Source organism: Camelina sativa, chromosome 16, assembly GCF_030686135.1.
Source record: "Camelina sativa cultivar CO46 ecotype springtype chromosome 16, ASM3068613v1".
NCBI classification, from domain to species: domain Eukaryota; kingdom Viridiplantae; phylum Streptophyta; class Magnoliopsida; order Brassicales; family Brassicaceae; genus Camelina; species Camelina sativa.
Window position 1 is genome coordinate 26601103 of NC_141895.1, and position 21698 is coordinate 26622800.

At 35.6% G+C, this 21698-nt stretch overlaps 4 protein-coding genes and 1 pseudogene across 9 annotated transcripts; 2 read left to right on the forward strand and 3 right to left on the reverse strand.

The window, feature by feature from the left end:
* The first annotated feature begins 3985 nt into the window (after positions 1-3985).
* Positions 3986-6401, forward strand: LOC104753983 (uncharacterized; annotated as a pseudogene).
* Positions 6402-6426: 25 nt separating this feature from the next.
* LOC109129610 (uncharacterized protein At4g04775-like) lies at positions 6427-7106 on the reverse strand. Its single transcript, XM_019238067.2, has 2 exons — positions 6894-7106; positions 6427-6827 (listed from the first exon to the last, which is right to left on the reverse strand). Exons 1-2 carry the CDS (start codon positions 7062-7064, stop codon positions 6549-6551), a joined length of 450 nt encoding a protein of 149 aa, XP_019093612.2. The 5' UTR covers positions 7065-7106; the 3' UTR covers positions 6427-6548.
* Positions 7107-7614: 508 nt separating this feature from the next.
* LOC104753984 (formin-like protein 18) lies at positions 7615-14658 on the reverse strand. Of its 6 annotated transcripts, none has more exons than XR_015584817.1 (17): positions 14006-14658; positions 12900-13603; positions 12580-12801; positions 10892-12234; positions 10683-10809; positions 10473-10544; positions 10222-10320; positions 10045-10086; positions 9654-9734; positions 9510-9560; positions 9330-9411; positions 9110-9204; positions 8933-9004; positions 8723-8834; positions 8570-8638; positions 8383-8449; positions 7615-8251 (listed from the first exon to the last, which is right to left on the reverse strand). XR_015584817.1 is itself a non-coding variant. In XM_087492032.1 (17 exons), exons 1-17 carry the CDS (start codon positions 14076-14078, stop codon positions 8109-8111), a joined length of 3459 nt encoding a protein of 1152 aa, XP_087348158.1. In that variant the 5' UTR covers positions 14079-14658; the 3' UTR covers positions 7615-8108. The 6 variants fall into 6 exon arrangements, 2 of the variants coding, with proteins under 2 accessions (XP_087348158.1, XP_087348159.1); XR_015584819.1 differs by having other exon boundaries at positions 10473-10552; XR_015584818.1 differs by having other exon boundaries at positions 8718-8834; positions 10473-10552.
* A 2353-nt stretch (positions 14659-17011) lies between these two features.
* On the forward strand, positions 17012-18344 carry LOC104753985 (early nodulin-like protein 14). The gene is made up of 2 exons (XM_087490546.1): positions 17012-17391; positions 17825-18344. The coding sequence occupies exons 1-2, from the start codon at positions 17208-17210 to the stop codon at positions 18175-18177; spliced, it is 537 nt and encodes a 178-aa protein (XP_087346672.1). The 5' UTR covers positions 17012-17207; the 3' UTR covers positions 18178-18344.
* A 227-nt stretch (positions 18345-18571) lies between these two features.
* On the reverse strand, positions 18572-21624 carry LOC104752141 (putative protein phosphatase 2C 21). Its single transcript, XM_010474208.3, has 10 exons — positions 21177-21624; positions 20698-20820; positions 20525-20588; positions 20146-20254; positions 19901-20054; positions 19552-19801; positions 19379-19455; positions 19248-19300; positions 19103-19157; positions 18572-19018 (listed from the first exon to the last, which is right to left on the reverse strand). Exons 2-10 carry the CDS (start codon positions 20812-20814, stop codon positions 18830-18832), a joined length of 1068 nt encoding a protein of 355 aa, XP_010472510.1. The 5' UTR covers positions 20815-20820; positions 21177-21624; the 3' UTR covers positions 18572-18829.
* Between the last annotated feature and the right edge of the window lie 74 nt (positions 21625-21698).

The window sequence follows — 21698 nt, forward strand, 5'->3', positions numbered from 1 at the left end:
TTGCTTAATTTGTTGTTTCTATGATATATGTGGATTGATTCCTTTGTTTATGTGTTTTTGTTGGTTGGCCTTGTATGGTTGCTTGTGGTTGTTTTTTCGTTGGGAGAACGAAGTGGTGAAGAATCCGTCGTCGAGGATCACTCGGTATTTCGTTAAAGGATTTGGTGTCGACTGACATCAAGGGTGGGTATCAACTAACACTAGCCCGTGTTCATGGTGGAGTTTGTGTTGGTGTCATTTGACACCATGGGAGGATGTTGGTATACACCAGCACGATATCAAGGAAGTTTGGGAGGTGGGACGAACAACACAAAGGGTGGGTGTCAATCAACACCAACAACCAGTAGACGTGCTATGTGTTCTGATTGCTCTGGTTTGATTGATTGTTTTGATTTATTGATGGTAATCTTAATTGTTTGTATAACTCAGTAGATGAGTGGATTGCCTCAATAAATATTTTTGATAATATTTAAGTATCTTTTTTTTGTTTCAGGCAAAGAAACGATGTGACCGTGAGATCATGGTAAGGAAGAGGGGATGTTCTAGGGTCTTAGTTTCATTTTGTTGATTATTTGTTTTTGAATATTTTAGATTATTGATGGTTTTGCATCTTCTCTAATTCCTGATTTGTTGGTTTAATAATTATCATTTAAGTTGGATTTTGGTGGTTAGTTTATTTTGTTATGGCATAATTCTTTATTGGAGGAATTAGTTAATAAGTATAGGATATTTAAAAAATGGTTGTGGTTGTTTCATATAGTAACATATTTATCTAAATAATAAATAAGTTAGTTATTTAGTGAAAAAATAAATATTAACGGTATTTTAAATGTCGCACATAGACCATTTCAAATGATAGTATTTCAAATTTTCCCGCATAAAAAAAATAAAATAAATTAAAATAAAGTTAAACATTTTATCAATATTTTTTTTATAATAATAAAGTTTTTTTTATAATAAAGAAATATATTTAAGATATTTTATCTGCTGGTTTGATTGGAAAAATAACTATGTTCTTTTTCATCTTATTCCTTGAGTAGAGAACATATATCTGTACATATAAGAACGTTTTTGCTTCCACTAACATATCTTTACAGAAAATATATAGCAAATCTAGAAACCATAGTTTGAGTTCTATAGAGGAGGTTATATCACAAAACAAGGTATGGATAGTTTTTTAATATATATATGCCTCAACATATTATATCATGTAGATTCATTTATACATATATTACTTGCAGTTTAGACTGTTTAGTATTGTCTTAAAATATGGTTTTTGTCGGAGATACGGTTGTTTCTGTATTGGTAGTGATCGGTGAACAAAAACAAACTATTACAAGTGGTACAACTTTGAATTTTTACCAATCACAAAAATTTTACCAAAAACTTTATTAAAAACTTTACTCTCATCTTTTTTTGTACAGTTTTTTCTTACAGCTTTGCACTATTCTGTAACAGTTTACAGCTTCAGCTTACAGCTTCAGCTTACAGCTTTTCTGTACAGCTTTGGCTACGTTACCAATCAGAGCCATTATCTTTATAAAGAAATCCTTTTTAAAAAGATGTTAATTCTTTTTTTTTTTTTAGATTCCTAGCTCTTATCTATCTGATTTTGTTTCTTTGTCATCGTTTCAATAACGTGAGGTTTGGTTGTTGTTATGATCTTAAAGCTAACATAATTTTTCATGCTTAATTTGTTTGATAATTAGTTTCGATTATTTGTAGGGAAATGAACTGGTCGAAGTAGTAAGGAAAAAAATATGAGTCAACACAGTACAAAAAAACATATTCGACCTTACGAAGCCATTTTGCCACAAAGAGGTTAATATTTGTCATTAACAATTTATTTGGTTAAACAGGAATTTGAGATTGGTATTAATAATTTTTTTAGATATGGAAGCAAGCGTTTCGGTCATGTTTCTTGGCTTGGGTATGTGATAATCCAGGTACTATCACACAACAAGGTTAGTGATAGTAAAGTCATTTTCTTTTGATTGGTAAAGAGTAAAGAGCAGTAGTAGTTTGTGTAGGTAACTAAAACTCAGAACTTATGTCTTCTTTTTCTTTTTATATAATACTTTTCCTTGATGTTCTGAATCATCTTCAGAAACTTTAAAAACCCTAAACCAAACAAACCATGACGTGTGTTTTTCCTGACATTTGTTTTCTCACAATTTATAGGTGTCTGTATCTTGTATTTCGTTCTAAATTGGTTGGTTTGTTTCCGTTTTTGAGAACTTTTATTAGCATACCTTTTGATCTCGTTCATTTTTAAAGGAAAATTGTGACTAGGATTTTTTGCAATTTATCTATCTTTGAGCTCTCTACCTTCAGTTTTTATTTAGTTTGTTTTTTCCTTATATTTTGATGATATAGATTACTTGTGATAAGAAAGACAAATGGTGGGTAGAAAGAAGAAAACCAAAGTATATGACAAATTAAAATGTCAGTGGATGAAGAAGATATGTTATATAAATTATTTCTAATATCAAAGGTTCTTCTTAAGTGCCTTAACATTTATTCATCCACCGACACTTTGTCAAATTCTTTGGCTTTTTTCTTTCCACCCACCATTTGTCAACCTTTACACAACTAATATGCATAATCAAAATTTAAGAAAAAAAAAAAACTAAACAAAAAATTGAAGGTAGAGAGCTCAGAGACATATCTATTGCGAGAAATCCTTTTCATAATTCTCAAAAAAAAAATGAACGAGATGAAAAGCGATATTAATCAAAGTTCTCAAAAACTAAAACAAAACCAACCAATTTTGAATGAGATATACAAGATAAGAACACATGTAAATTGCAACAAAACAGATTGGGAAGAACACACGCCAAGACTTGTTTAGCTTATAGGGCTTTCAAGGTTTCTGAAGATGATCTAGATATCAATGAAAAGTATAAAAAAGAAGAAGAAAGCAAAAGATTTTAATGTCCGCTTCTATGTCAACTTGCTAACACATTCCCATGGAACTACTACTACTCATATTCGTTGTGTCTCTCTACACTAACAACTACTACTACTCTTTACTCTTTACCAATCAGAAGACAATGACCACAACATTTTATAAACTGAACCTGAAGCAACCGGAAAACGTTTGGTATTGGGTCTAGTCTAGTTAGACCGAAACCGGATTCACAAAGTTTGTTTATCATTAATACATATATTGCATTCTAGGGGATTATATAAATTTGATATCGATAAATATGGATTTATCTTAACAAACAAAAAAAACAGAACATTGAACAAAATATACCAAACAACATATTTAACAGGTATTTTATTTTAAGATATTGTTGTCTAACATTAATTATCTGTAACTTTAGTTATACTTATTCTATTCTATTAATATTTACTTTGATATGCTTTCTAAATATAGGTCTGTATTATGTAGATATGTGATTCACTCTTCTTTTTTTTGCTTTTATTTTCAAGAAAAGAAAATGATATACATATTTTAAATAAATAAAAAACTGAAAATTTTAAACTACGTGCGAAAATATGATTAATTAATTGAAAATATTAAACTATATACATATCTCAGTCTTGGACACTGATGATAGGGAAGAGGCACAAATAGAGATGATTTCTCAGTAGAACGAGTCATAACTCATACAAGGGGCCGACGGTTTATTTCCCCACGAGAAGTATTGTATCGAACCAGATAGATCTCGTTCTTTACCCTCGGTCTATATGTCCCCGAAATAAAATTTCGAAAGCTATATTCCCCCGATCCAAAGTTCGAAAGCTATATCTCCCCAATTCTGGATTATATTGGTTTACCGTCTAAACCTGAGACCAAACCAGATATGTCCCGAATGTAAACCAGATGTTGAACCAGTTTGATGCACAAACTTAGATTAAACCAAACCCGACCCGATTTCGACCCGTTTATCTTCGATTTCACTATCCATTATCCCCAAAATCCCTAAAACTAAAAATCCCCAAATTTGCGAAGAACCCTAGATCGAAACCCAATTCTTTGCTTAGATTTCTTTGGGAAAACAGCTTCAATGGCGATTGTCCTTTCAGATGCTGACTTTGGAGGAGATTTCGATGAAGAAGCACATGACAGAGATGAATTTCACATCGACCAGTTGGTGAATGAGTTCGTCGATGAACCACCAGTCCGCCATGATGTGTATCCGGAGAGTGATACCGATGAAAACGGTGACAGTACAGAGCCAGTTCATACACATATCAGGCGCGGTGATGGGCATTTGTACGATAAGCAGACATTCTTCAGTGGAGTCGCTTTCAAAGAAGCAGTGACGGACTATGTTCTCAGAACTGGAAACAATCTGAAGCAATACAGGTATGATAAAGATAAAATTGGCTTTATATGTGTTGGTTGTAATGGAGATGATGGTTCACGGTGTGAGTGGAAGGTGTATGCCGCAATTCTGCCAAGTGATAAGATGTGGAGGATTGGAAAGTTTAATGATAAGCATAGTTGTATCCCTAATGGAGAATGTGAGATGTTCAAGGTTCCACATATAGCTAGGTTGTTTCTTGATAAGATTAGAGATAATCCTGAGTATTTCATGCCAATGAAAATGGAAGAAATCATAAAGGAAAGGTGGAAGATTAGTGTCACTAGGCATCAATGTCAGGCCGCTAGAAAGAAGGCACTAATTTGGATTGATAAGGAGTATGATGAACAGTTTGCTAGATTAAGAGATTATGCTGCTGAGATATTAGAATCTAACAAGGATTCACATGTAGAGGTTGAATGTGTGACGACTGATGATGGGAAAGACATGTTCAATAGGTTCTATGTTTGTTTTGACAACATAAGAAGAACATGGAAAGAGACTTGTAGGCCTCTAATAGGAATTGATGGTTGCTTCCTAAAGAATAAGGTGAAGGGACAGCTTTTGGTAGCTTTAGGTAGGGATGCAAACAATGGTATTTATCCAATAGCATGGGGGGTGGTTAAAGTTGAAAACACAGACAATTGGGTTTGGTTTATGAAGTTGCTAAAGACTGACCTTGGATTGAATGATGGTGATGGCTTTATACTGATTTCTGATAGGCAAAAGGTAATTTCTTATCTCTTGGCTTGTAATTGATGTTGATAGTTCTTTTGTTTATGGTAACTAACAATGATTATTCTTATTGTTTAGGGATTGATCAAGGCTGTTCAGCTGGAGTTACCAAAAATGGAGCATCGAATGTGTGTGCAACACATCTATGGGAACTTGAAGAAGCATCATGGTAATAAAACCCGAATGAAGCCATTATTGTGGGATTTAGCATGGTCTTACAATGAGGTGGATTACAAGCGGCACTTTGAGAGGATCTACTGCTATGATACTAGTGTGTACAATGATGTCATGAGGACAAATCCAAAAAGTTGGTGCAGGACATTTCACAAGATTGGGAGTTATTGTGAAGATGTTGATAATAACCCCACAGAGTCTTTTAACAGCTCCATTAACAAGGCAAGAGAGAAACCATTCATTGCTATGCTAGAGACAATCAGACGACTTGCGATGGTGAGGATTGCCAAAAGGTCTGCAGAATCTTATTCCCACACAGGTAATTTCCTCATTTTTCTTATAAATGATGATGTTTGTTTATGGTTGTACACGATAATGATTGTGTATGCTTGTTTGCAGGGATTTGTACTCCATATGTTGCATTGTTTCTAGCTAAAGAGCATAAGTATGTATCTGAGTCGAAGGTCAGCTCAAGCACCAATGGAGCATATGAAGTAACGCATGGCTTAGATAAACACAGAGTCTGCCTGAAAAAGATGGTTTGTTCTTGCATGAAGTGGCAGATATGTGGCATCCCATGTGAACATGCCTATGCAGTCATCATCGACAAAACACTTGTAGCTGAGAACTATGTCTGTCAATGGTTCCGGACAGCTATGTGGAGAAGGAATTACACCGAAGGCCTCGTTCCACAGAGAGGTCCACGGTTTTGGCCTGAAACAAAGACTCCTAATGTGTGTTTACCAGATGAAGATAACGATCAAGCTAAAGAGAAGAAGACAAAGCCTCACAAAAAAGGAAGAAGGGTGCTAATGAGTCGCCAACTAAGAAGAAACCAAAGGAGAAAAAACGAATCATGCATTGTGGCATTTGTGGAGCAGCTAATCATAATTCTAGGTTCCACAAGAATGAATTTTCCAAGGTGAATGTATTTTCCTTTTCATGGTTTCAGTTTATGGAGCTTGTTTCGGTTTACTAATATTTCAATGTTTTATATTTGTTTTGCAGCCAAGTCAACCGGAACCAAGCCAAGGTTCACTCACTCAAGCTTAATCAAACTAGCTAAGTAGAAATAGGGTTCTAATTTTGTGGTTGCCTTGAATGTATTTTCGACCACATAGACTTGTAATTCCTATGTCTTTTGTCAAAAATTGAGATGTCTTTTGTTAACTGTTTTGTGAACGATTTAGGATTTCATTAATGATCATAACTTCTTAACTTTCGCTTCTCATTACCATCTCATAGTCTTTTAATAGCAACATATTACAACTGAAACAAAAACATAGCAACAACAAACTAAAGGAACAACACTCATCCCGTTCTTCAACCTAGTAGCTTAGTGAGACCAATCATGATCATACAAAAGAAGACTAAGACAATCATGATTTTCTTATGGCTTGCTTTGGCTTCAGACAAACCATCTTCAACCTTTTCAAATATCTCCTTCTCCATCTTCTCATAGACCATCTTCTCAAACTCAAACCTCTCTGTTCTGATCTCTTTCAGCTGCTTCTCAAGGTCAGCATTCTTTGCATTCAATGTGTCTATCTCATTGACAAATGCCTCATCAACCCATTTGAAAGTGTGTTCATCATTCCTAAGCTGCAACAATCCTAATGTTATACACGAAAACAGAAAAAAATCAAAAATAAAACAAAATCGACTTACCTTATTAGCTACGGCAAATTGACACCGATAATATCTCCTGTAAGGGTTGGAATCAGACTTCGATATCAAAGATATGATTCCTTCTCCGCACCAACATCTCTTTGGCACACCGATAGCCCTTCCTCTTCCCTGCAAACTAGATTCAGTGGAATTGGATGATACATTACTCATTGTGATACTCAAACTCGTAAATGAAAGAAGAAGTAATCTCAAGAAGAAGAACCAAGCTCAATAAAAGGAATCGATTATGAACAACGAAAATCGATTTTAGGTTTTATTTGGGGATTCTGGGTTTATGATCAAACGGGTCGGTTTGGTTTAATCTAGGTTTGTGCATCAAACTGGTTCAACATCTGGTTTACATTCGGGACATATCTGGTTTGGTCTCAGGTTTAGACGGTAAACCAATATAATCCAGAATTGGGGAGATATAGCTTTCGAACTTTGGATTCGGGGGAATATAGCTTTCGAACTTTTATTTCAGGGACATATAGACCGAGGGTAAAGAACGAGATCTATCTGGTTCGATACAATACTTCTCGTGGGGAAATAGACCGTCGGCCCCTCATACAAGTTAAAGCTCGTAGATTTCTATATCTAGGCCACAAGAATCAAAGCACAAAATTTTGTAGCTTTCTTTTTTACTGCAGAACTTGCGGTTTTTGTTGTCTTGGTAGTAGTAGTATTGAGAACAAATTTTGTAAATTTTAGAACACAAAAAAAAAAAAAACCCTAAATATATCATTGGATGTAAAATCATAAATGTTAGTAAGACACACACAGAACACTCACTCAATATTTACACATCTTATAATCCCTCCCAAAATTTATACACAAGTAGTTACATTTCTGTTTCTGTAGTAAACTAGGAAGGGACTCAAAACTCCTGCATAAGTTGTCACTCTAATACTATTCCCATCAAAATACAAAGCTAAAACTTCTTCTGCGTCTCTCCTTCATTACCTAATCACCGGATTCCAGCTTTTTTCTTGTTACCTACCAGAGGAACAAAGTTTCCTATTTTTTCTTCTAATCTAAAAGACTAAATCCAAAGCTGAGTCTTGTCAGATGATGAAACTATATCTGGGGAAGTTCTCTATATTTGGGTAAAAAACCCCGAACTAGGAGCCGCAACATGTAGTTTCCGGTTCCCAGGACTGCCAAAGGCAACTCAAGGAGTAGAAAACAACATACTTTTGTGTGTGCAGTTGTTTTTCAATTCTCATTGTACACACCTTTCTTAAGGTTTTCATTCTCTGCTTCCTTCTGTGCTCTCTTCTTCTCAAACTCGACTTGCTTGCAGTTTTCCTCATGTGACCGCACAAATATTCTAACAAAGTTTTGTAGAGTGGATACAACTGCAGATTCAAATAAAATGTAAGGAATTGGTCAGGGAAAAAAAGGACAAGCCTCCAAATACCAAATGGAGATGATTATGTAAGAAGAGAAGAAACCAAACCATATTAGTGAGTTTACATCAAATTGTTACCTTGCTCAAATGGGACACGAGCTGGATCTTCTCCAAAGTATAACGCCAATGCATCAGCGCTTCCACCCTAATAATACAATGAGAAATCAATAGTGGTAGCACCAAAGAATCCTTTACCACAGTAACGTAAAGTGGTTCAGAAAAGTAATTAAGACAGAGAGAAGGTAAGGAGCCAAATAATCCTTACAACAGTTGAATAGAGGGAAGCCAAGGACTTTACTTCTCCTTCAGCAAAGCTAAGAAACTCTTTCAAGTTCTGCATAAACAAGTAAAAGTGTAAGCAACACAAGCAATCAATAACTAAACAAGCTTCTTGAATATCTAATTAATTTTACCATACGAAAGTGTTTTGATATTTGACCATCAGTTTCAGATGCAGTAAACTCTTGTATAACTTTCTCCAAGCCTTTGCTAATTGCTTGCATCTCCTCTGCCAGGTATTTTAGTTGAATCTATCATCAAGGAATGTTTTCAGAGAGATTATCACCAAAGGCACAAAGTGAATTGAGGTTTTCTTCTTAAACGCCGAGCTAAGGAATAATTAAACTACCTTTGTTGCAGCCTCCAAGCTAACCAGGTCTTTTGGAAAATCAAGTAGCTCTGGAAGTTTCTCGGCAAGCACCTAAAAGTACAGAATATAGCATACTAGTTAAGAACAAAGAGATTTTAACATCAAACCCAAAAAAAAAGAAAAAAAAGAGTGGTAAATGATTGAAAAATCTCCTACCTTACAGAGATAATGCATCAGAGTCATCTTACTGTTGCGGGATCTAGTGTCAGTGAGTTTTAAAAGACTATCCAGGCGAAATCCGATAGCTGAGCCTGTCAAAAGAGAAGAAATACATAACTTGACATTGTGGAGGCCGAATTAGCTCTTGAATAGAAACAATGCCTCTCTCTAAGATATACACTATTTGGCAGTCTAACAGTAATAGATACATGCTCACCCCTTGCAGTCCCATGGTTCAATGCATTGCCCAAGGAAAGTATAGTTTGCATGATTCTTTTCAGTTTAGCCGAGCATCGAACCTGGAAAGTGAGACATGCAATAGAGTCAGATTGGAATATCACCAACATGAATATACAGTATGTGGTTCACAAACTATTTGCATGAAAAAACGACTTGCCTCATTTGCTGCACTATGTATGGTATTCAAACCTCTTCTAAGATCAGTAACCTGAAGGATAACAACCATTTACTGATATAAGATCCAGGTTTTTCAGAAACTAGAATGCATTACAAAATTACAAACTCCAGTCGATTCTCCTACCTGGGATTGGAACTGAATCTTGTATGAGAAAACCCTTAGCTTAGTCTCCACTCGAGGAACTTTCAGTAGTTCTAAAAAGAACTATCACCAGAAAAGTCAGAAAATAACTATCAGTACATCATCCAGAGATGAAAGTGAAATTTTTATGAAGGTATCACTCTCAATATAAACAAAAAATACTATTTGGTTTTCGACCCAAAACAAATACCAGGAAATCAATAACTTAAGAATAGTTCTGACTATTTATGTGCACATCTCTAAGATTGTTTGTTTGCATCTTCTTTAGAAGGAATGGTGGTTGGTCTGCCAAGAAATATGAGAATGGTCCTAGAAACTCGAAATGGAACACTCAGAAGATTGTTCAAATATGAAAGTGGAGCACTCGACTAACCTGCTCACACCGCCCCAAATTATCCTTATCTCCAGTGTAGCCCTACGGAAAGTAAGAAAACCAAGACAGGAGATGTATTACTCACAAAAGAAGCTATCGCCGGATGATAATAACTTCAAAAAATTTCGTGGTACAGAAGCAGAAAAAAATTGGATAAGAACCAAAAATAAATAATACCTTGAGCAATTCGGCTTCTTCTTTTGTTGGACAAAACTTAATTAGATTGTCAACTTGATCAACATCTATCACTGACTCATCCAATGCAAGAACAGAACTCTGTAACCCAAGATTTATTCCAATAAGAAAAATATGGTTTGAACAGCTCTAGCATAACAAGATGAGGCCAGATTATCCTTTGCATTTAATTAGCAGTGAAATGTAAGATAGACCGAGTCAAGAACTTGCAAGAAAAAAATATTTGTGCTTACCATCAAATCAGGCAAAGGTATTTTAACTTTGGAAAGCATAATCTCACAGTTGTATGCTCTTCTGAGCTCAATCTGCAAAACTAATAGACAAAGTTAGAGGACGAAAATAGAGTAACCGTCAATGGATCTTAATTTCATGTTATGAAACTTCCGAAATTAAAGGATTTACAAAAGTTCAAGAACAGTTGAATGCTCATTGCAATCAATTACCAGCTGCACTTTCTCAACTTTAGGTCGGGCACGTCGACCTGATTTCCCACCTTTACTTTCATTGTCAGAGCTAAGATTCACTGCTGAGAAGAGTTTCTCAAGCTCAGAGATATCAAAATCTGGAGCACTAGAATTAGAAGATGCCGGAGTTAGAATAATAAAGAAAATCATAAACTTGTATAAAGGATGTATTGAAGATATAACCATACGTTGCAGCTTCATCAGGTTTATGCGTTTCAGCCCATAAACTTCCTTGTACTGCCCTAGTAAGCTTTAACCAATGATACGGTTTCAAGTTGGCCTTTCTCGTTTGAGCCTGACCTCTAAGATTCTGTAAAATCCCACGGCCCTTTAAACCCAATGGTGGTCCAGGGACTGGAGGGATGGTTCCATTACAACCCCCATTATGAGAACGAGACAGAGGTGCAGGGGCTGGTGGGGGAGGAACAGGAGGAGATTTCGCCGCCAAAGAACTCGTGGGGACTCCTGGTCGAGAATTAGAATGCAAAGGTGGCGGTGGTGGCGGTGGAGGATTATTTGTAGCTATCGATTTCTTTGGAGGTAACGGTGGTGGCAGAGGTAAGGTTGAACGTGCAGAACGCTGAGGTTGTAGTTGAGGTGGAGGCGGAGGTGGAGGTGGAGGAGGCCCTTGTATTGCTATGGAACTGCTAGTGGAACTTGGTGAAGGAGTGGAGCGCAGAGAGGATATGGGAGGTGGGGGTGGAGGTGGACGAGACAAATTCCCAAGTGGCTTCAGCGATGGCAATGGTGGTGAAGTCACTGCTGCTTCTGCTGAAGGATGGCCATTTGAACGAACAGGTGTGGGCGGCTTTGAAAATTTTGGAGAAGCTTCTTCTTTAGGTAGTGATGGTGTCAGCTGATGCAATGTTGGTCGAAACGAAATTGAAGGTGAGGCTGGTGATGATGAAGTAGCATCTTCGCCTTTACATGAACCATGATCGTGTAATATTGAAGTGATCCCAAGAGTAGAAGGGGAGCTGTGAAATCTGGATACTGAAGCGGGTGATCCTAGCGTGGGGCTACGGTTTGGAAGTGGTGATGTCACTGGACTTTGGACCACTCGAGGTGAAATTATCTTCGAGTGAACATTTCTTTGGACTGAAACACGAAGTCCATGCGACTCATCAACCTTCTTAAGAATTGAATTCGGATCTGCATAAGACTTATGACCAGACACTGTATCTTTCTCTTTCCATTCAGGAGAGAATGCATCAGGACTTGAAGCAATATTTTCAGATATCATCAACTTGGTTTTCTCCTTAACTTTCTCAAGTGCCGATTCCAATAGGCTACGTGAGTCAGGGCTTCGAGGAGAAGAACCTGAATCCAGGCTTTCTTGAAGGATATTTGCTGCAGTTATTTGGTTGAAAACAGTCACAGCAACATCAGAATTGGGATCCAACCATTCAGCTTCACTAAAAATCTCCTGAACCTTAGCAAATGCTTCCATAGGTAGAACATCTTTTTCCTCCATATGCGACATATCAATAGAGACAAGATTCTTAACAGCATCCATCTCCGAAAATATAACCTGAGAGCAAACACACAGAATGCCACACCTTCATTAAGATAATTAGCTTATGTATTAACATAAAATGCTTCTAACAAATATGCCAGGCTCAAAAATTGACCTCGCTAATATTGATCTTTAACAGCTTAGAAAAATGTTGAAACCTTTAATGAAACAAAATGTATAACCTAAAATGCATGCATGAAAATCCTTGACTCAGAAAGATGTATTACACAAAAGTACTTCTAGACTAGTCTCATACTGAGCTCTCCACAACTTGCCATTTCAAGCTTGAACAACATGAGACTCTTTTAATGACCAAAAAAAATCGTATAATTATTAAAGAAAAGTAGGATAAGTAGTCACCTCAGCTCTGAAATCCTTGGGGAACCGATCCGTTGTGTTCCACAGTACATCAATATCATCACGGTTAAGTGTTAGAATATTTGATCTAAGAAACGCAGTATTGAACACAACCCGAAACATCATCTGTTCTCTCTCATGATCACTATCTAGGGTAATGCACTCCAGGACAACATCACCGAGAATATGGCAATGGATGTCAATCTTTACCAGCTCACAATCTGCCTGAAACAGAAGACGAAAAAGTTAGGACATAACGGTATGATAATATGGAGAGAGACTGAATGAATAAACAAATGGATTAGGAAAGCTCTCAGTATCACCTGCTTATATTGCCGAACAGCTTTGCTTCTCTTGGACATCGAGAACAGAACTTTTGAAGTCCGATCAGATGCCAAAAAAGGATCTTGACCATATATTCTGAATATGGGACGGCAACCACCCTCACCATCAAAATCAGGAATCAATCTAAGATTGACACAGGCTAATGTAAGGGCACGTTCTAGAGGTGGCCACTGTGACTCAACATCCCTACTCGAAATGTACTGAAGAAACCTCAATTGTGAAGGCAGTGGATTAAGTGGAGACATTAGCTGTAATAACTCACGAGGAGCCAGCTTATATATCATCTCTAGTGTTTTCTGTTCTCCACTAAACTGTTTGCGGTATAACAAGAGCGAAGCAAGCATAAAGGCTAAAGTCGGCCAGCCGCCAATCTCACAGTGCGACAATAAGATATTCTGTGGACTTAACAATAACCAACTTTCAGCAGACTTAAGAAAGTGATGAACCGTTTCCATTGTAAGCAAAGGGCAACCTTCATAATGGCGAGGATAGTCCATGATGGTCATGTCATACTCGGTAAGTACACTCTCCATCCGGCTTCTGCTGTCTTTATCTCGGAAATTAAAGACCATGAACGATGCACCTGGAAACTGTTCTCGCAGCTGACTCATTATGCGGCCTACATAGACTCTGTAATCTTCTTCATCTTCCAACATATCCGTGGTTAAGCAGCAATCAAAGACTGTAAACATAGACATCAAAGATCAGCAAACGTATAGTAGAGCAACCTTTTGTATCATTTTCACTGAAATGGTCTGATTTCTCAAGAAGCATAGGATAAGACAAGCAAAAGAATCTGAGAAGTCATACAACCTAGTGAACATACATAACCTTTAAAGAAACATATTAATGAGCTAAACATCTTAAGCTATCAAATGCTAGATTCAGTTCAATCAACAAGCCTGACAAGAAGTAGAAACGAAAACAGGACACACTACACTATGAACTTAGGCAGGAATAACTCGGTAAAAATCGAATCTTTAAGACCTAAAAACTCAAACTTTCTAAAAAAAATTAATACTCGAAAGGCTAAAGAAGAGCAAGAACGCTAAACCCAAGACTTAAAAAAGAAGGAAGAACATACCGTAAACCCTCTCAGAGATCTCAACCAAACCTTCAGGAGGCTTTCTGTGAAAGAACTTTCTAAACAACGCCATTGAGGAGATTTCTTTAAATGCTTTACCCAAAAAGGCAGAGAGACCACAAAAAAATCCCTAGAAATTATTAATCACCACCTACCAAATGAGACCCACAATTGCAGTAATTGCAATGGAAATTAAACCCAAATAACCAGAAAACAAAATACGAGGAAAATGTCAGGAAGAAAAGGAGGAAGCGTGAGATAATCTCCTTGTTGGGTCTTTAAGGAACAATGCGGTGTGGGTTTTGTTTTGTTTTCTTCTAGTTTGGTGGTTTGTCTTTACAAACACACTTTCAATTTCTTCTGTTTTGGAATTGGAAACTTAGCTTTCAATCAAAAACAGATGCTTTTGTTGATAGCTCTGCACATGCGAAAGAAGAAATGATGCAGACAGAGAGAGAAAGAGAGAGAGAGAGAGTTAGGTTATTATGTATAGAAAGAGAAACTAGGGTTTGTTTGACCAAGAAGATGAAGATGATAGATAGCTATGGCTGATTCATTTGAAACAGAGATTGGGAAAGAAAAAAAAAAACACACGAAAGGAGGACCCAAAGAGATCTGTTACTTTGTTTTAGGATTAGGACTATATGAGATACATGTCTTCCAATATTCATGTCTTTTTTGTGTTATAGAATATTTGTTTTATCTTATTTTTGTTTTCTTTCCTACTAAACACGGAGAAATACATTTAATTTATTAACCTTTTTGCAAATGGCTTCATTTAAATATTACTCATAATCTTTGAACAAGTACACACACTAGATTTGAAGATACCAGGTAGTTTGGTTATAAATAATTTATTAAAAAGAGAAGTGCCTGTTTTCTATGAAGTTTTTTTTTGTGTGGGATGATTTGTTTAGGCTATAAAATCCGATTAGAATGACACTAGGCAAAATATATTTTCTTAATGTCCCTATGGCTAGATGGACCAAATTCACCAAAACAAAACTTTAGTTTATAGGGTGACGCTAGACATGATACATGCCTTTAAATAGTTTCAATCAATGGCAAACGTTGCACAAACAAGTCAGTTGAACAAATGAGTTTATTATGTCTCGTTGGTAAATCTTAAATTGATGAGCCATTCGAGGGTCGATCATGCTAAAGTTCAACCAAATCGATCCCTTATATAATAAACACGCCTCTTGTAGATATATTGGGTGGATCTTATGCCTTGTTCTTATGGATAAAACTCATCTTGTATATTCGTTTTAGCACTTGACGATGGTTGAGAGGTGAAGACTTAATAGTTCCTACTTTGTAGTTTCTACTTTGGCCATCTTCTCTCCAACCTTTTGAACGACTAGTTGATCAACATGAACCTTCTTTGGTGCTTTCTAACACAAGTTAACATATACAAGTCCGACTCAAATGGGTAAGACATAAGGGCAGTGAGGATCTATTACGGCATCTCCACTAGCAGATACTAATCAAGAAAGTTGCTGAAAAAAATAATATAATAATGAGAAAGAAGGGAAAAAGTAGAGAATCGTTTCTTGAATTGCTTACATAAAAACAAATTGGAAATGTGTAATCTTTTTAATGGAAGCTATTAATGAAAAATAATAAATATATATATGATTAAAATAATACTTTTTTTAAGGAAACATTTAGTAGGTTGCTGTGCTGGTGATGGTCTTAGTTTTTTTTTAAATTTATTAATGTTTAACGGTTTATATAAAGCATAACTTTTTAACATTTAAATGCAAATTATGATATCTTTTTTAAGAATAAACTTAAAAAAGGAGTCAAACCAATATTTTTAAATAAAAATAGGACCAAATACTAAAATTTTAGTATATATATATAGTTAGAGCATTCATACCGGTGGTCTCACTATATATCTCATAATTTAAATAATTAGAAGTAATGATAAAGCATATATAAAAGAGAATAAAATATGTTTCTCTTTTGAGGGATTAAGAATTTTTTTAGAAACTCATTTGACATGTGGTTCTATGTAATTAGGCAAATCTTTTAGTTTAAAACTAAAATCTAAGTAAATGATTAAAGTATATTAAAAAGAATTAAAATACTATATATGAGAAATTGAGAGGGGTTTTAAACAATGTGGGTGCTCTAAGGGTGAAAACAAATTACTTTTGTGCTAAGACTCTAAATATTATTGGGCCAGGATTGATCATAGGACTGCATTTTACTTATGAGTATAGTTTTCTGCTTCTACCATTTTAGATCCAGTAGCTCGAGCAAACCATATTTTTTTGTAGTTGAAAGATCATATATTGTGGGGATTCCTTTACTTTCTTGTTTAAACGGGAGAAAAAGCATTGTTAACAGAGAGCACATCATCTAACAATAGTGTAGTGAACCGGATAGTGTTAATAAGGCGTAATCTAGTATATGATATGAATTTTGGCAATGTAGTTAGGTTTTCATGTTGATCTAAATTAATGTTTTTTTCGCATTCGAATAGTGAATTTTTGCATGCTTCTAAAATAAATCATCATTACGAGAGCGGCATACTAGACGAAAAGTTCCTGAATCCTGAGGGATCTTACCTCCCGAACAGTTCCCTTCCTTCGGCGATTGGTCTTTTACAAAAAAAAAAATCTTGTTAAAAATTTGGAAATTTATATTGATTTGTGCCAAAATAAATCTCTTGGGCCCAAACAATACATCCGAAATTGTAAAAGCCTAAAAGGTATATATGTCTTTCGTATTACCGAACAATACACTGTTTCTATACGGGTGAATGACTGGATTTCACTTTTTACTTTCGTTTTTTTCTTGATATTTATTTACTTTTAATTTTATTAATTTGTCAAAATTAAAAGAGCGAGAAAACGAGAAACACTCATAGCAATAGCATGGCTGACAACACACGACACATGTCAGTATCCATAATTACACGTTTCAAAATTTCTCTAACGGTTACATCACTCAACACCTCTTCCCAACGGCTACAGTAACAACATTTCTTTACCATTTCAAAATTCATTTCTTTCTTGACAAAAAAATAAAAGTAAATAATCTAACGGCTAGTTTTCGATTTTGCACCATTATAAAACATCACTAGAACCTCCTCGAAACTTCAACAATCTCCAAAACCACTCTAAAAACCCAAACAACTAAGTAGATCTTTATTTAGTTAACATTTTCAATACTCTGTTTCCATCTTCACTCTATGGCTTCTTCTTCTTCTACGCTTCCCCTAGCTATCTTCTCCTTCATCTTCTTATGCTCTCTCGCCGCTGCAAATGAAGTCACCGTCGGTGGTAAATACGGTGACTGGAAGATCCCTCCTTCCTCTTCTTACTCCTTCACTGAGTGGGCTCAAAAAGCTCGCTTCAAAGTCGGCGACTTTATCGGTAATTTCTCCTCCCCAGCTTTTGAGTTTTTTTTTTTTTTTTTTCCAATTTTGATGAAATACTAAATAAATAAAATAAGAAAAAACTTATATTTCTATTTTATATAGTATAGACCAAATTGAAAATTTTAATGATAGATCTAATGATAAAAAATATTGTGTCAGCCGGGGAAGCAGGAAAAGGGGGAATTAAGTGATTCCCCTTTTTTATTCTATCTTTGAAAGGTTAAAAAATACTATATGTTCATAATCTACTAATCTAATTAAGTTCATTTTTCAAAAACACGATAAAAATTTGTTCTGATTCATAAATACTCTGTCCTTACTACTAGATACACTGTTTTCTACTAAGAAGCTCTGTTTTCTACTAAGATGCTCTGTTTTCAACTAAGATGCTCTGTTTCTGACATAATCACTTCTGTATTTTGTTTCAGTTTTCCGGTACGAAGCTGGTAAAGACTCGGTTTTGGAAGTAACAAAAGAAGCTTACAACAGCTGCAACACTACGAACTCTTTGGCTAACTACACTGACGGAGAGACTAAGGTGAAATTGGACAGGTCTGGTCCATTTTACTTCATTAGTGGAGCTAATGGTCACTGTGAGAAAGGTCAGAAGCTGAGCCTCGTCGTGATTAGTCCTCGTCACAGTGTCATCTCTCCTGCTCCTTCTCCGGTTGAGTTTGAAGATGGTCCAGCTTTGGCTCCAGCTCCTACAAGTGGCTCAGTTAGGCTTGGTGGTGGTCATGTTTTGTTAGGTCTTGTTCTTGGTCTATGGGCTTGGTTCTAATTTGGAACCATGTGGTTTGGGGTTTGCTTTTTAAGATGAGCTTTTGGTTTCGAAAAGCTTTTTCTTTTAGTTTCTTTTGTTATGATGATTACATGTTGTGTTAGCTAAGTGGTCGTTGTACTTGGCTCATCGCTACTATTTTATTATAAATTTAATTTATTATAACTCGTCAAGATTGTCAGAAAATTAAGCCTTTTAAAAAAAAAGATTTGTCAGAAAATTATAAAAAAGATTGCCAGAAAATATTAAAAAGGAAAGCAAAAAAGAATCTATAAACATATTGGTTAAAAAAAACTATTCTCAAAAAATTAAATCAAGATTGCATTATGTGTATCATTTTCTAACTTTTATGAGACTATAGAAGAAAACATCATCAGAAGAAGCCATGTCCATGTGAATTTGAAACTATATGATCAACAAGAAAGCTATCTGAAACGACTATACAAAGTCATTTTTGATTACATGAACCGATGAAACAAGAGGTCTGTGTGACATACCAGAAGCTGGAAAATGAGAGTTAAAAACTGAAATCCCAAAAAAACGCCAGCTTCTCGAATCTAAGCCACTCAAAAGGATTTACAATGTTGAACCCAAAAGTCAATGATAAAAGAGACTTTCACAAATCTTCTTCCTCTTGGCTCTTTAAAGATATCTAGGTTGACGAGCTCGGCTCATCCTGGTTTGGTTCTGGTTTGGGTTCTTCTGGTTCCGTCTCGGTTGGGATAGGCTTCTTGAATTGAACCAAGATGATCGTCATATTATCACAACCTTCACCACTCGCAGTGTCTGGAGCCAAACATCTATCAGCAACTTTTTCGCATACCGTGGAAAGTTTTGTTTCCTGAAAGGTTTAACCAATGTTACAAACCAAGGCAGGAACAAAAACTGTAATAGAGAGAGAGTAGAAGGAAAGGGATTAGCTTACAGATTTTAACTGTTCATGGATAAAGTCCACTAGTTCCTGACTAGACATACAATCCCTGAGGAAGATGAGATAAATTCAAATTATCATCAAGAAACTAACTTATTATATATGTGGAAAATGAAACAATTAGTGAAATCTTTTTTACCATATTCCATCGCATGCAACAACAAGAAAATCATCATCATCACATAGGTCAATCTGAAGAGAGGATACAATAACAAGTCAGGTTTAAAAAAACAAAATCGAGCGGTAAACACTAAAAAGTTAGATTCTTACAGTGTTTACATCTGGATCAGCAGTAACCATTTGCTTTTCAGATGGTAAAAACTTATTCTGCTTGAATTCCATGTCACCTGTGAAGAAGAAGAAAGGATGTCTCGATTAAGATTACATGTAAAAACAGAAATCTCCAAGTAATGAAAGTGGCAGAGAAAGAAAAAAAAGCTTACCAATGGCTCTTGTCAGATTCAAGCTTCCATTGATTCGACCAGCGTGAATGAAGCCACCAGCTTTCAATATCCTTTCTTTTTCAACTTCAAGATCAGGCTTGTGATCTTTAGAAAGATTGTAAGCCTGAGCCTTCCTTGATATCACACAACGTGAGTCACCAGCATTTGCAACAAAGAGCTTCTTATCTTTAATAAGAGCTACACATGCTGTACACCCAGAATTTGGTCCCGTGAAATCAGAATGAGGACCCTGGATAAGAACAAAGGCATGGGTGCTTTAGAGGTCCCAACTCAATCATGTACAGAATACGGGAGAAGCCAAGTGAAGCAAGTTTATGAGAATACTTACATCCTCAAGAGGCCAACTATCGAGCTGGTTATTGTTGTCACCGCTTCTTGGTGACCAAATAAATCCTTCTATCATGCCACTAAATTTATTCATCTTGTCACCGAGTACAGCTAACTCTCGCCAACCTCGTTGTCCTTGCATCATGTCATCCATTCTACAATATTCACAATAAACGCTTTTCAGTGGAACACTCTTTTGTTGTAAAAGTAAATTAATATACAAGAATGTCAAAGAGGAAGTAAAACCTAAAAAATGCTCTTCTAAGAGATGTCTCTACGTCTCCAGATTTATATGCTTCATTACTGATAACCTGCTGGTGTAGATACTTGGCACAGAACTTTGCAACAACTTTACCTACAACATTTCATAGAAATTACTTTAAGTTTCATATGAAAAACGAATGTAAAGGATGAAACATCGAAAAATGTACCAAAAGTATATACTATAAGCAACAGTTTCCAAGTCTTTGCCATGGTCAAGAATCACAAGAATAACTTCCTTTCCCTAAGTACTTTGATAAATCTTTCATTCCATTTAGCTTCCAAATTCTAGCTTAAAAAGAATCTCAAACTAAATTAAACTGAACTAGATTACGATTTAGAAGCATAAACAGTAATTGCTAACCTCCATGGCCATCGTACACACCGAAGAAAGATGTCTTATCATCCAAATCAAGAATTGCAGCATGCTAGTAAAATCAAACCAGTTACAATCAAGAGAGTCAGGTACACAGATGCAAGGTTTCAACTTTAAGATGTTTCATAAGTTCAACAAGAAGAAAATAGTTATTGACTCACCGCATCTTCCATGGTAGCACGCCAACCTTGCATAGACGTTAAACCATATCCGAGCTTATCATTCTCACCATCTTCTGATAACTTATCAGTTTTCGGAGAACTTAGGTATGTACCCATCTCTTTCTGCCAAAAAGAACAACATCACTCTTGTCTCCACAATCCAAAACCCAGAAAAAAAACAAATAAAAAAGCTAGCTTGAACAATTCAGAATCTTGTACAATCCGTTTTCTAGCTCATTGACTTGTACAAGATTCAGAGTTGACCTATCAACTCAGAACTACTCAACAAAACAGAATCAAGAAAGGAACCTAGCTTGACCCAATCAGAATCCTACACAAATCTAATATCTTGAACATGATTCAGAATCGATTAAAAACAAGGGTTTGAATCGATTTGACCCAGATGCGAATATTTGACTATCTTGGATCGATAAAAAAAAAGATTCAGATAGTTATGGCGGAAGCTAGTAGCAACTTACATCTCTGGATAAGAAATATGAAAAAAGGAAGAGCCTTTTGAGAGATCTTCAAGACCAAATTCTGGAGTTTTAGGAGAATAAAACTCGATCGGGACGAGAAAAAGGAACAGAACCAACCACTAGAAAAATTTACTTGAGATCAGATGTACAATTCAATCCATAAGGACAAAAAAAGATAAGCTAAATAAAAAAAGGTCCCAATACAAAAAAGTGTCTTCTTTTATTTTTAAGGTCACACCATTTTTCTTGTTACTCGTTACAATAACTACTTAAACTAAAAACTTGAGATTTGTAATCTTTACAGCTGTTATTTGATTCATCATCACAGCTTCAAGAATACATTTGTGATTATCATCATATTACAGAAGAATTTAACTAATTGTGGATTTCCTCCATGTAAATTGTCATCTTCATAACTTTCATATAAACCGTTTTTTTGTGGCTGGCTATGTGTATTTTAAATATTAAAACATAAATATTAGATTTTCTTCAAAAGAAAAAGAATATTAGACCAAGAAAATA

Bases quoted from the DNA above. Each gene is read 5' to 3' on its own strand.
- LOC109129610 (XM_019238067.2), bottom strand. From the start codon at position 7,064: ATGAGTAATGTATCATCCAATTCCACTGAATCTAGTTTGCAGGGAAGA. The intron at 6,828-6,893 runs GTAAGTCGATTT...GGATTGTTGCAG, and splicing joins AATTTGCCGTAGCTAATAAG to CTTAGGAATGATGAACACAC.
- LOC104753985 (XM_087490546.1), top strand. From the start codon at position 17,208: ATGGCTTCTTCTTCTTCTACGCTTCCCCTAGCTATCTTCTCCTTCATC. The intron at 17,392-17,824 runs GTAATTTCTCCT...ATTTTGTTTCAG, and splicing joins CAAAGTCGGCGACTTTATCG to TTTTCCGGTACGAAGCTGGT.
- LOC104753984 (XM_087492032.1), bottom strand. From the start codon at position 14,078: ATGGCGTTGTTTAGAAAGTTCTTTCACAGAAAGCCTCCTGAAGGTTTG. The intron at 9,205-9,329 runs GTGAGCATGTAT...CTCTTTTGACAG, and splicing joins GAACCATGGGACTGCAAGGG to GCTCAGCTATCGGATTTCGC. The intron at 8,450-8,569 runs GTAAGGATTATT...TTGTATTATTAG, and splicing joins CTTCCCTCTATTCAACTGTT to GGTGGAAGCGCTGATGCATT.
- LOC104752141 (XM_010474208.3), bottom strand. From the start codon at position 20,814: ATGGGTACATACCTAAGTTCTCCGAAAACTGATAAGTTATCAGAAGAT. The intron at 19,301-19,378 runs GTAAGAATCTAA...TCCTCTCTTCAG, and splicing joins CTGATCCAGATGTAAACACT to ATTGACCTATGTGATGATGA. The intron at 19,019-19,102 runs GTAAGCTAATCC...TAAACCTTTCAG, and splicing joins TCCATGAACAGTTAAAATCT to GAAACAAAACTTTCCACGGT.